Genomic DNA, 14913 nt, shown 5'->3' with positions numbered 1-14913 from the left:
TTTATTTTCACTCTCATGAGTCGTTAGTAGTCTGGTGAAAAGCTCTTCAAGGATTAGGGTAGTAACGAGTTGGCGATTTTTCAGAGGTTTGGATAGAAACGGACACTTAAGATACGGGGCTAACTTTTCAAGCGGACAGGGATAGGAGTCAGTCGTTCTAGACGAACCTTTTGTGTGGATGAACTTACGTACATTTATTGAGAACTGCCAAGTTAAATATAAGAGCCTAAAAGTAAAAAAATAAGTCCGTCCCGGATGAGAATCGAACCCTCGATCTAGCGTTTACAAGACAGGTGCTCTACGTTGCCAGCTACAATGCTAACGGAAAAGAAAAGATTAGTCTATAATTTTTTACGGCAATGTGGAAACGGAGATGGACCTTTTAAAGGACATGGGAATCGAATAGAATGGAATATACACTGTTTATACTGTCAAAATGAGACTGAAAAGTCCCTTTACTCCCGCAGTAGAAGGTCTTATGTATTAGTAGGTACAGATACAGGTACAGCAAGTTAGAAATGGCATCCCTGTAATACCGTCATTGAGGATTGGAGTACTGAACGGGCCGTCAGTAATTAAAACCGCAAGTACTTGAACAGTGAGAGAACAACCCTCACAGAGAAAAAAAGAAAAGGGCTGCTGACAAAAGTACAAAAGTAGCCTGGAGGTATCTGAGCTTGTGTTTCTTTTATTATTTTTACTTTGTGTTACCTCCCTCAGTTGAAAAACGGGTAAATAATACAGAACCTGGAAGTGGGTATGTAGACACGAAGAAAAATGAGAAGAAAATATTGTGAAAAACTTATCAAAATACACATAAATTCACAGCCAACCCAGTCTTAGCTTGGAGATTAGCGCGGCTGCCTTGTAAGTGCTTATAGATCGCGGGTTTGAATCCCACCCGGCGCGATCTTTATCCTGAACAGATGAGGTTCGTTCTCGGACCTTTATCCTATCCTGTCCTCCTTCTCCCGTCGATTTCAGGACGATAAGACCTCCGCTGTTAAGTTACCTCCATCAAACCTGACAGAAGGGTTAAAGATTAAAGAAAACAGAGGAGAAAATTTTTGATGTTCCCACTTATTTTTTATTTTTTTCCAAAGGTTTCAAATGTAAAGTTGTTCATGACGTGCTTTTCTTTCTGTTAGTTGCTGTTTTTCCTTCCTTCAAGTGTTTCATCATTTGTGTGAGATATATTCTTTTATTTCTTTTATTCTGCCTCTTCTTTTCTTCTTCTTCTTCTTCTTCTTCTTTTTCTTCTTCTTTTCTGCTCTTTATTGTGTCATTCGTCTCGACGTTTCTTGTCTATTTTCCTGCAGTATTTTACGTTTTCTCTCGCGTTCTCCACAAGGCAAAGTATGAAAACGGCAAATTATTGTAATATTTTGACGTTGTGCTGTAGTTGTGCCAGGTCTTCTTCGATATGTTCCCAATCTACCCATGTGATAGCTGTGAGTGGTTCTACTTTCTACTCAGTAATTGAGGAGCTGGGTGCAAAAAGGGCAATAAATGAAAATCATCAAGCTGAGATATTTAACTTTAAAGTTTTCAATTTTTCATCAAAATCCTTGAAAAGTATGTTTACAAAAAACGCTGTAACTCATCAAAAAAAAGTTATCACTGCAGTTCAAACGCTGGAAGATAGAGCGCACCACGTTCTATTCAAAAAACCGTTTTACGCAAAAAGGGCAAAAAATCCATATTTCCCTTTTTGCACCCAGCTCCTCAATCTTCACAGACAAATGAGTGAGGGTACAAGTGTAGGTACTTTGCCAATCGAAACTCAATGTAAAGTTTAAAGGTTAATAACTCCTGAAGTACGCACCACGTTCTATTCAAAAAACCGTTTTACGCAAAAAGGGCAAAAAATCCATATTTCCCTTTTTGCACCCAGCTCCTCAATTTAGAAGTTATTAGAAATCCTTTTTTGGCTAACCCTATTGTACTACACCTACGTGTGCAACTTTCCCCATCCGTGGCACAATCTCCGGCATTTACGGATGGGTATACCATTTGTTGAATATTTATTTAATATCCTTATTTTTTGTAGGTACTGGGAAAAATCGGAAAATCCCGAAATTCCAAACCGTTCCCGAGATATTGATGATCAGTTGCGCTTACTTGGGTGATGTGTCAAAGTCATAGAGCAGGAAAAATGAGGACCAACGGAATTTTTCTTTTTCTTCTACGACTTCTAGATTCCGAGATAAATCGATTTAAAAAATACCGGCAAATCGTGAACTTTGATGTCACGGCATACGATCCCGTAGGCGATGACGTCACATCAAATATCCCGAACAAAGCTCCCTTGCAGGCAACGCATTAATGTGTTTGTGCGCATACGTTTCTGCGCAGTTCTTTCTGCTCCTCCACTAGCGCCCTTAGTGGCGCTGACTAACGGACGAAAAAAACAACTGCGTAAAGTCCGACGTGACACAAATTTGAACTCTTTCATAGGAACGGAAAATAAAAATTGAATTTTCGACCTTTTCAGTTATTTTTTCGGAGTTTTGACCTCAGATTTGGATTATTCCCAACTTTTTACATAGGAACCGACCATTTACTTTTAATTTTTACTCATTTGCAACTGCTCCATTGAGAATTACCGAACAACTAATAAATGAAAACTTCGTAAATAAAATAACTCCTACACTTCAATCAATTCCAAATACCTCTCAACCCCTCAAATATGGGTATTCAAGTTTCCCAGTGAAATCTCTTACCTTGTACGGGTTCGAAAACCAAATATGCCGGATCCAGTGTTAGGGCTCCGACTCTACCTGCTGTCACGGTTGAGTTGAGTACCTCCTCAGGTGATACCATGGGTAGTAAGGCTCTGCCTCGCTCGTAATTGCCTTCATCTAGTTCCAGACTCATGCGAGCAATCACGTTGTCGTCATCCCTGGAAATGGGTCAGAGAGGGTTAATTTTGAGGAAGAACTGAAGGAGTACGAATACGAATTAATATGAGACAGAAGGGGTTAAATTTGAGGACATGAGAACGAAAAAAATGCAAATGGGGTCCTAATAGAACAGTTGCGCTTACTTGGGTGATGTTTCAAAAAGCAGGAAACATGAAAAACAGCGGAATTTTTCTTTTTATTCTATGACTTCTAGATCCCGAGATAAATCGTAAATCGATTAAAAAATATCGGTAAATCGTGAACTCTGACGTCACGGCATACGCTCGCGTACACGATGACGTCACATCAAATGTCCCGAGTTAAGCTCCCTCTTGGAATACCCAACAATGTTATGAACAAAAGTAACTTGGGGAAAATACCCAGCAATGTATGTAATAAAGGAAGGACGTTACCTACGTGGGAAAATACCCAACGAAGGAATTGCCATGATAGAACAGTTGCGCTTACTTGGGTGATGTTTCAATGGAATACCCAACAATGTTATGAACAAAAGTAACTTGGGGAAAATACCCAGCAATGTATGTAATAAAGGAAGGACGTTACCTACGTGGAAAATACCCAACGAAGGAATTGCCATGATAGAACAGTTGCGCTTACTTGGGTGATGTTTCAGAGTCAAAGAGCAAGAAAAATGAGGAACAATGGAATTTTTCTTTTTATTCTACGACTTCTAGATCCCGAGATAAATCGATTAAAAAAATACCGGTAAATCGTGAACTCTGACGTCACGACATTCGCTCGCGTACACGATGACGTCACATCAAATGTTCTGAGTAAAGCTCCCTCGCAGGCAGCACATTAATGTGTTTGTGCGCATACGTTTCTGCGCATTTCTTTCTGCTCCTCCGTGCTTGCATACTGGCCCTACCTAGCGAGGCAACTGCCTGAAGTCTGACGTCACACATCTTTGAATTCTTTCATTAGAACGGAAAATGAAAATTGAATTTTCGACCTTTTACAGTTATTTTTTTCGAAGTTTTGATCTCATATTTGGATTTTTCACAACTTTTTACATAGCAATCGACAATTTATCTCAGCGCACGGCAGTGCGCCAGGCCAAGTTCCAGTAAGCACGCCTGTGTATCTTTACACGAACCGATTCGGCAGGTTAATAATTTTACCCATTTGCAACTGCTCCATTGGGGTTTGAACTCCGGACTTACTTTGATAACTACATGAAAACTAAAAGGACCATAAATATAGTGATGTCTTGATATTATCTTCCCCCTCGTCTCAATCTCCCTCTCTCCCACTGTATTTTGTAAATTTGTTTTCTTTTATCTTCTCATACCTATTTACTGAGCTCTGTTTCTTTTGCTTTGTTGCACCGTTCACTTATGAGTCTTATGACTGTCTTTACTCATCGATCTCTTTCCCTCTTTCGTGCCTTCCTACTTTTAATACCTCAAAAATACCCCGCGGCTTTATCTACATGCATGTATAGATAGTCTCACCACTATGTGCTTTGTAACAAGAATACAAACGAAACCAAGCAGCAAGCTCAAAGAAGATATTTTGTAAACAAAAAACAAGTTGAAGACGTTTTGGAAATCAAAGGCGAGAATGCAGAGGTCGTAAATCAAGGCCGGGACATTTGGGATATTGTTGCTGCTGTGTGGAAAGCTTGTGTGGGACATGGAGTGAAAATATCACCACGATGGGCCCATTATTAGCGGGTCATTTACTTCGGAGTTTATACATTCAAAACATTTCGCCCCCAGACTCCGATCTGGATTCTTTTCGTTGCAAAGAAATGGGACGCGTTATGGCATTGTCGTTTGAATGATGTCGTTTAAGTCGTTTTTATGGAGGTCTGTATATTCATGTCAGACACGCATTACAACTTCTTCTTTGTCGTATGGGTGGTTTACACTACGGTTTTGTTAGCTCTCTCTAAAGGTGAGTTGAACTAAATTATAATTTGGATTCTAAAAAACGGACTCACTATTTTACATCATGGTTTAATGCGGTAAAAAGGTGGGGCCTTTATTGACTGGTCTCGTTATACGTTTCTATTGTTGAGCATGCTTCCAGCTATACTTATGTATATAGCTAGAACCAGGCGGAGAGAGCTGATGTACTCCTACGTCAAAGATTAGAGGTCTTGCTTTCATTATTTCCGAAAAACGAACTATTTAACGCTTTTAACCTTACCCTGAATGCAAAGGTTTTGGAATGTGAACTCTTCTGATCTATTGATATGTACGAAACATCCTAGGAAAGGAATTTCAAAAGGGACGAGAATTTTCCACATTTTCTATACAACCCACCTACCTAGGCTACCTCGTCTAACAAACATGGCTGCGTATATTGCTTTGACGAAACTTTCATGATTTAGTACCTACCTGAGTAAGCCAGGGGATTTCGGGTTCACCCAAAGAGAGTGTGGTGATACCTGGGGAACAGAGGGAATGGAACAGTTAGACAGAGGAACGGAGAAATTGGAACAAATAGAGAGCGGAGCAAGAGTGTGGTGATACCTTGGGAACAGAGATAATGGAACAGTTAGACAGTGGAACGGAGATAATGGAACAGTTAGACAGAGGAACGGAGAAATTGGAACAAATAGAGAGTGGAGCAAGAGTGTGGTGATACCTGGGGAACAGAGATAATGGAACAGTTAGACAGTGGAACGGAGAAATTGGAACAGTTAGACAGTGGAACGGAGATAATGGAACAGTTAGACAGAGGAAAAGAAAAATTGAAACAAACAAAAAGTGGACCGGACATAATGGAATGGGTATGTACAGGGGAACAGAGAGATTGAAACAAATAGAAAGTGGAACGGAGATAATGGAATAGAGAAATTGAAACAAGTAGAAAGTGGAACGAAGATAATGCAACAGTTAAACTGTGGAATAGAGATAATGAAATAGTTCGACGGTTGAATAGAGAAATTGAAACGAAATGGCTTTTTCACAACTTTTGTGTGACAACGACAACATCATCCTTTGAAATCAATTTCCATATTTCAATAGTCAAGTGAGTTATTTGGTGAAGTGTTTGGGGGCTTTATAAACCCAATTTAAGTCGAATGAAAATAATTTTTGATTGTCGAGTGAGTTATTTGGTGAAGTGTTTGGGGACTTTATCAACCCAATATTTAAATCAGATGAAAATAATTTTGATTGTCAAGTGAGTTATTTGGTGAAGTGTTTGGGGACTTTATGAACCTAATTTAAATCGGATGAAAATAATTTTGATTGTCAAGTGAGTTATTTGGTGAAGTGTTTGGGGACTTTGTGAACCCAATTTAAATCGGATGAAAATATTTTTTGATTGTCAAGGAAATAGTTAGACGGTGGAATAGAGAAATTGAAACGAAATGGCTTTTTCACAACTTTTGTGTGACAGCATCATCCTTTGAAATCAATTCCCATATTTCAATCATCTTTTCACACTGGTAATTATGCGACTGGTTGCTATTTGATTAAAGTAGCTACTCAATTGTCCTCACGAGGCTGAGTGCTTCCTGGGAATTAGCAACCAATCAGTCACTCACCGTCTACTGTAGATCCAGAAGCATTGGTGACATCTTGACTAATATCCAGCAGAGGAGATGTGTATCCTCCTATCCAGGTGTCCATGAGGAATGGTCTGCCTGAGTTGTCCACCCAACCCAAGATGGCGTCCGTTTGGGACTGAAATAAAAATAACAGTGCTTTTTTACTTTCCTTATCCTATAGGAAGGGTCAAGTAATGTATTCGGGTCAAATTTTCGATGGTCAGTATATCTGTTATATGGATATCCTCCATATCCATATGGATATGGATATCCTCCAAAATTACGTGTCCGCCTTACACGAGAGCTTCCCGAAGACCTTCCTTGCCTTCTTGATGATCTTCTACTTGTTCTCTTTGTTTTAGATTCCATTTTATCTACATATTTCCTTTCTTCTCTTGTTAAGAGTTGTGGACGCCTTACACGAGAGCTTCCCGAAGACCTTCCTTGCCTTCTTGATGATCTTCTACTTGTTCTCTTTGTTTTAGATTCCATTTTATCTATATATTTCCTTTCTTCTCTTGTTAAGAGTTGTGGGTGTGTTAGTGCTTTTTGTTTTAATTCGGTCTCTTCCACTGCGCTCAAATTGTGAAATCCCGTGTTTGGCATGGTACTCCTGTTATCTGTGCCAGGAACATAGATAATGTCAGGAATAATAGTCCTTTGGCCATATATATTCCATTCGTCACCAATATTATTTTTCCGAATAGGAAAATTCTTATTCATGGTGAATTTCGGTGCTCTTTCTTTGCAGGAATAATAGTCCTTTGGCCATATATATTCCATTCGTCACCAATATTATTTTTCCGAATAGGAAAATTCTTATTCATGGTGAATTTTGGTGCTCTTTCTTTGTAATACCCAGAAATTTGGTGACGGGATTTGAGTGTGAAAATTGTCTTGCGTTAGTGTTACTGTTGAGGCATTTTGTGTCAGTGAGTTTTTGCGATGTAGTGACTTTGTAGTGTGATGTGTGATGGAAATTTACTGTACAAAGTGAGAGTGGTAAATTGGTAATGGAATGTAGATTTCATAAAGAAAACTTGGCTGGCTGGCTGTTTGCTTACCAAGTTTCCAATATTGAATAGTATTATATTGGTGGCCGCCAAAGTGCTTGATGACTCTTGTCAGTGACGAATTGGGCATATGAGATGATCAGTTGATGTATTTAATGACGATGTGTTGCCTAGATGAGTAACCCACTTGTCTACACGGTGAACAGGAAAAAGGTTACCAAAAGGGTAGATTCCTGAGGTCATTTCCAACAAAAAAAAACATTCATAACTTTTTTTCCTCGCTTAGTTTCCGAGATATTCGCCATTTTGTTTTTTCTTTAAAATAAACGACCTTTTCCCTTGATAAACTACTCAGAACTTTTTTTTTTTTTTTCAGTTAAACATAGAGAAAAATGGTTTTCACCAATGAAATCTGCAGAAAATTTACATTAAAACAAGTGAAATTCAAAGTAGTGAAATTATCTTTTTAGTACCTTTTGGTAAGTTTTTATTTCGAAAAATCTCCCTGATCAGCATTTTCTTTTAAAAATTCAAAAGGAAATTTGACCTCTACAAAAAGGCGCAATCTGACGACATGCAACAGGAAAAATTCTATTCTCTAATAAATAGATGTCAATATCCAGTGCCGGATGGTACAAGTCAATCTCAAGCAGGGGATCAGGTGATTCTGTTACTGTGATATGCTTCGGTTCTAAGTTTGAAAAAATAAGGTCCAAAGTTGAATGCGAGACTGTATTAGAGATGTGGTTAAATTGTTCAAGATAGTTAAGGATGCACAGTGAGGACAAAATTGTATTAGCTTCATCAGAATATGAGCCAGTAGGTAATGTAGGTGCTAATATGTTATGTACATGTTCATCTCGTCTCCATTCAATCTCTGGTAAGTTTAGATCGCCAGTAAAGAGGACTTTGTGGTTGGGGTAAATATTCAGTACCTCTTCCACTGAGTCGGTGTAGCTTTTATATTTCACTAACGTACATTCAGGCGAAATATAGGTACAATTTAGACCTAAGCGAAAATTTGAATTTGCTCCATGCAATAAAATTTTAAAGTTTGAGTTTTAAGACTTACAATTTTTCAAGTACTATTTTCGAAGCTTTTTTCCGTGCCTACCATGCCTAGACCCAAGCGACAGTCCACTGGACGCTCCCCCTCTGATCCTGATCTGTATCGTATTCTTCAGGACGAAGATTTGGTCGAAAAATTGGCGTTCAGCCTTGCCGAAAAAGTGAATAAAGTTTTGGAAAAAAGAGTGGACATTCTGGAAAAAACTACGAAGGAAATGAAAAACGAGAACAAAAAGTTGAAACAGAAGGTCGTCGAGTTAGAACAATATGGAAGACGAAACTCCATTAGAATCTATGGAATTCCTGAAGAAAGCAAAGAGAATACTGTAGATGTTGTCATCAGAAATCTCAATTCCAAGTTGGGATTCACTCTAACAAGGAAAGACATTGATGCATGTCATCGACTGAAACAACATGGTAATAAGAATAAACCACGCTCAATAATATGCAAATTTACTTCACGTCTTGTTCGCGATGATGTTTTCTACAGTAAAAAGAAACTCAAAGGTTCCAAGATATCCATCAAGGAAGATTTGACAAGAGAAAGAATGCAGCTGTATAAGAAGATTACTGAGAAAATCAATTACAAATCAGTCTGGACTGCAAGAGGAGTCATCTATGTTATGTTCAACAACAAGAAATTCAGATTCACCAATGAAGATGAATTTGAAGAGTTTTGTTCGCAGAACCAACTGTCGTCAGCGTCGGCGTCGCATGGATATGGAAGCGACGAAACATTCTCCTAAGAAGCTCTAAGTCAAGAAACTCAAACTTCCCCCTCCCCTTTTCCCCTTATTTTTCTTTTTTCTTTCTTTATTAATTTTCCTTTTTTCTTTCTTTTTCAGATACATTTACAATGAATGTTATGGATTGCATCCCGGATTCTGTCTTTGAAAACTGCTCTTTATTATCTAATGATTACGAATATAATACATTTTTCTGTGATAAAAGTTTCAAAATTTTCTGCATGAACATACGAAGTATCAAGAAAAATTTTGATGAATTAATACTTTTCTTAAATGATTATCTAACTAATATTGATGTTATTGTTCTCACAGAAACTTGGTACACATCTACTTCTCCATTTTCATTCAATCTCGTAGGATTTGATGGTCATTTTTCATCTAGATTTATTAATCAAAATTCTGGAGTTGCCGTGTTTACTAAAGAACACCTTAATGTTCAAACATCGGAAATTTGCTATTTTAACTATACCACTTGTTTAAAACTTGATCTAACTCTAAACAACAACTCTATAACTTTGCTTGCTCTTTATAGATCTCCTCAAGGAGATATCAATCAATTTATTAATCAACTTGACACATATCTTCCTCAACTTACTAATTCAAATCATTATTTTATTATGGGTGATATCAACTTAGATACACTAGATGACAACAATGAAATAACTCAAACTTACTTAAACATTATACATAGTCACAATTTTGTATCTTGTATCGATAAACCTACCCGAGTACAAGTCAAACAAGACAATTCTATAAGTAAAACATCTATTGATCATATATTATACAAGACTTCATCTAATCGACTAGATCTAAAAACAGCAATTATAACTTCTCATATTTCTGATCATTATTCAATCGCAGCAAAAATTGATTTTAATATACCTCAACAAAATAACATTCACGATAAAATAAATACATACATAAAAATAAACTACGAGGAACTAGATAGACTTCTTTCCACCGAAACATGGACTGATGTACTTGGTACTGAAGATATAGATATAGCTGCAGTATCATTTTCTAATAAACTAAATAACTATATAAGTCAATGTTCAAATACAATAACATATAATAGCAAAATACGACCCTTAAAACCATGGATGACTCCAGCATTGGTTAATTCCATAAGAAATAGAGACAAATTAGCACTACAAGTTAAAAAATATCCTTCAAATACTCAGTTAAAAGAATACTATAAAAGAGTTAGAAATATTTTAACAAGTATTATTCGACAAAAAAGGGAAGAATATCAAAAGAATAAGATTGAAGAAGTTCAACATGATGTATCCAAACTATGGAAAACTGTGAAAGAATTTACAAATATGAATAAAAAAACTAATAACTTAATTAAAACTATAACGTTTGACAATAAAGATATAAATTGTATAACTGACAATGAGGAAGCTGGAAAAATATTCAGTAATTATTTTATAAACGTAGGCAAAAACATTGCAAATTCAATCAATGCAAATAACAATACTTCCGATTCTGATCTAAACACTAATACCATTCACAATGATATACAGTATAATGAATTTTCTCCTACAACTGAAACTGAAATACATAAAATTGTAATGTCATTACATAATAAATGTTCTCCCGGTTATGATAATATACAGACCATCACAATCAAAACCATTTTACACCATATTCTGAAACCTCTTACTTACATCACAAATTTAAGTCTAAGAATTGGAAAGTTACCAAAATTATACAAACTAAGCATTGTTATACCTGTTTTTAAAAAAGGCAATAAAAAAGAACTCACAAATTACCGTCCAATATCAATATTAAGCAACTTTCATAAAATAATTGAAAAATGTGTAAAAAATAGATTGGATTATTTCATAGAAACAAACAATTTGATTTCTGATAAACAATATGGATTTAAAAAAACATACTGGAACGGAAGATATACTAATTGATGTAACTACTTACATATATAAACAACTAGATAACCGTAAAAAAATTATAGGTACTCTTTTTAGATGTAAAACAAAGCTTACGCAGTGTATAAAAACACTCTAAATTTCTAACAGAACTAAAAAATATTGGCCTAGGAGGAACAGTTTTGGAATGGTTTAAATCATACTTAAAGTGACAGAACACAGCAAACCAAAACTAAACTCTTCTTTAACTTCTCCGTTAGACTGTAATGATTATTTCTTCCCACAAGGGCACAGTATTAGGATGTACTTTATTTAATATATATATATTAATCCATTAATTAGAAAATAGCAAAGGTGAAGTCTTCTACTATATGCTGATGATGGCCCTCATAAAATATACTAACAATGATTGGGCTTTACTTATTTCCATTAGCCCCAACAAGACTTAATAAGATTAAACATTTGGTATAACTCCATGTCGCTAAAAATTAATTTAGTAAAAGCCAAATATATGACATTCTCACATAACATACAAAGGACAAGCCACCACAAAACATTGAATTTAACAATACAAGCAGTCTAACACCTAGAGATCATGCATACACTGAAAAGTTTCATCAACAAGATACTTGGGTATTACTATGTATATCATTTGACTTTAAAAATTCATATAATTTCAATAATAACAAAAAATTGAGACATTTGATGTATCTATTCAATACCCTCAAAAATATATGCAGTGTAAAAATACAAAGAATGATTTACTTTGGTCTAGCCCAGTCTTTACTGCAATATTGTTTAACCGTTTGGGGAAGTGCCTATCAAAATGCAATAGTTCCACTTAAGAGAACACAAATATTCTATTAAGAATAATAATGAAAAAAGACCGCCTATATCATACTGAATTACTTACTCTACCTTTAACGTTCCATCAATTCAAGATATTTATATTTACAAATTATGTTTCTTCAGTATTAAACATGATTATAAATGGTCATTTGTAACAAACTCATATAATACGAGACAAACTGGGTTAACTCGAACATTACAGTCCCATACAACACTTTTACAGAGACAGTTCACACATTTAGGACCAAAAATATATGACCTGTTACCTCCAGAATTTAGAATAATAAATAGCAAAGATAAATTAAAATGCATGTTGACTAAATATCTCGAGAACTGTGAGAACAAAAACAGAATATTAAGAATTATTCCTTGAAAAAAAAAAAAAAAAAAAAATAATAATAATAAAAAAACATTCTTCCTTATCGTAATTATTCCTGAAAAAAGAGCAGAATTCAAATGACAGAGTTATATGCACCTTAAATAATTCATTTTATATGTATATGTAACTTAGGTAAATACCTAATATCATTGTTATTTTTCTATCAATGTCCTACACAAGCCTTGTGCTTATAGGACATTGATATACTATTATCAATGTTGTTGAAGCTGATGAATAAAAAAATAAATATATACCTATGTTGGTAACTAAAAAAAAAAAAAAAAAAAAAAAAAACTTAGGAACTTTGGAAAGGCTACGGACAGGCAACAATCGGTCGCCGTTGTATAATATTGCTTCTATACTTCTGAGATCAAACAACAATCCCCTACGGTTAGTAATTCCTGATTCAAATTCTTGATTTGTGATCAAACACATTGACAGCTATCAGCAACATCAAGCAAGTCCAAAAACTTTGAGAACTGCTGTCACCTAGGTCCTGAAGTACAATCACAATATACCTACAGATAAATCCTAGGTAAGAAGTGTACAACAACACAGCTAATAGGGGTATCAGGACATCACTCTCGGGCACTTTAAGAGTCGTGAACACAATGAAGTACCGGTAATGCTGTAACGGTAAATCAAATAATGTGTTTAATTGATAAGTCATGACGTAATTGAGAGTAAATGTTAAATTATCGTTTGAACTTTTACCTGTGAATCATGAGCCAGTCCAAGGAGTGTTACATGGGCCCTCAGCTACAACTCTTAGTCCTGGGAGAAAAGAGGCTTGCTCGACCTAGAACTGTGGCAGACATGCAGGTAATTTGTCCAGCTTTTTTGATTTCTAATTCTGACGCGTAGTCAATAAGCTAATAAATATTTGTGCGCATCCTAGTTAGCTTTGAGCAGGTACGCGTCAGTCCTTTGTAAGCGCTAAGTCGCGGGTTCGATTAACCGCTCGAGACCGATTGTATCCAAAATAGGTAAGGTTTGTTCTACTGAATTGCCTGGTTTACTCTATGCTGTCTTCCTTCCTCTTCCTTTCGGGACCGATAAGACCTTTAGCAGTTATCAGTTTCCTGTTGAAGCAACTTATACACAGTTCCCTCTATCCAAACTATCTAAATACTAGTTCATTAGTACCTCACTCGCTTCACTTTCACGAATTTTTGACCGAACAATTGGGACAGCCCAATCTCGCTCACTTTGTCTAAGTTTAAGGACAGTAATGACGATTTGGATTGAATACCTGTTAATCTCTGGAAATCCTAGTTCGTATTGTGTTTAATTAGTCAGAGAAGTTGAAAATAGAGTGCACTTTTTTTTCAAAATGGCACTAGAAGATACTGGCAATCTATTCGAATCTTATTTGGGCTTATATGTAATTTTATTTTGTTAAGCTCACATCGCGTCATATGCTATTAATGAATCAGGACGTACATGTTTTACTTTTATGGTTTTTGTGATGCGTTGAATGATAATTGAAATCTTTCATCTTTGAAGATATAAAGGGTTGGTCACTGTATTGACTTCAGCTTTTGGCAATTTTTGATGCACATTTTTACATAGGCATTCACTCCTTTCATCGCTAAATTCGGTCGTTGTCCAATGCATAACCACTATATTAGTCGTAGCGGTTCTGTAGTAGATTTTAAAGAAAAGATAGACTTTAATCTTGCTGGATAGAAAGGTATCACGAAAAGTCTCTTTTGTCACGTATTATATTTTCTCCTAAATGTCTTGAGTCGAATATCGGGCCATTACTTCATGAACTATCGTTGAAATTCCGTGTTGCAGACCGAACAATGTATGGAAGCAAAATAACCAGGGCCTTCAGACTGTCACTTGTCCTGACTGTCGGTAAAATCTTAGCAAGAACTACGTATGGCGACCAATGGCATCGTGCTATTTCGACGCACTTTCCTTGATAGACCCTAGGATGTTCAGACTGTTCTGAGCAGAGTAGCGGGCAAACATGTTGTTGTCCACAATGCTTATCCATTGGTCACAGCATAGTAACGGCTTTCTTACATTAGAGAGTACGTTATTGGTACGCCACTGAATAAACGCGGTACATCTGACCAAAACTTCTACCTCGGTGGTGTAGTGGCCAGACACTGTACCTGTAAATAGGCGAAACTCCGGTTCGATCAGCCGCAGGCATAATAAAGCTTAAGGGTTAGATAAATAACGCCCTGTAAACTGTAGTAAAACTGTTTTTACATCAAAACCTGTGATTGTATTGTAACAGTTTACACTGTTTCAGGTTCTGGAGTAATGATCTCGTAAATCAACACGGTACGGCAAATATCTGACGGCATAGTAAAGAAGATCTTACTAACTCTAGCCTAGGGACTTTGCTAGCGAGATTTAACTAGCTTTATATGTACGCATAAGACTGCTATGAGAAAGAAAATTACATAAAGGACTTGCTATGAGAAAGAAAATATCAATGATTAGGTCGGTTACTAGAACCAGCGAGGGCATGCACACTATTCATATGAACAAATAAATCAATCTTGATTTGGACCTTTCAT

General features: G+C 36.2%; 1 protein-coding gene across 1 annotated transcript in view; it reads right to left on the bottom strand.

The window, feature by feature from the left end:
* Positions 1–14913, bottom strand: part of LOC103521550 — a gene marked incomplete at both ends in the record, with an annotated part of 23860 nt that overhangs the window by 7365 nt on the left and 1582 nt on the right. The window contains 3 exons of the mRNA XM_026832186.1: positions 2724–2902; positions 5405–5519; positions 6427–6565. Of these exons, the coding sequence (XP_026687987.1) occupies positions 2724–2902; positions 5405–5519; positions 6427–6565 (433 nt within the window). The remainder of the gene's footprint in view (positions 1–2723; positions 2903–5404; positions 5520–6426; positions 6566–14913) is intronic.

The sequence above is a fragment of the Diaphorina citri genome, unplaced genomic scaffold (genome assembly GCF_000475195.1).
Source record: "Diaphorina citri unplaced genomic scaffold, Diaci psyllid genome assembly version 1.1 scaffold5430, whole genome shotgun sequence".
NCBI classification, from domain to species: domain Eukaryota; kingdom Metazoa; phylum Arthropoda; class Insecta; order Hemiptera; family Psyllidae; genus Diaphorina; species Diaphorina citri.
This window is presented reverse-complemented; position numbering and strand designations above follow the sequence as displayed.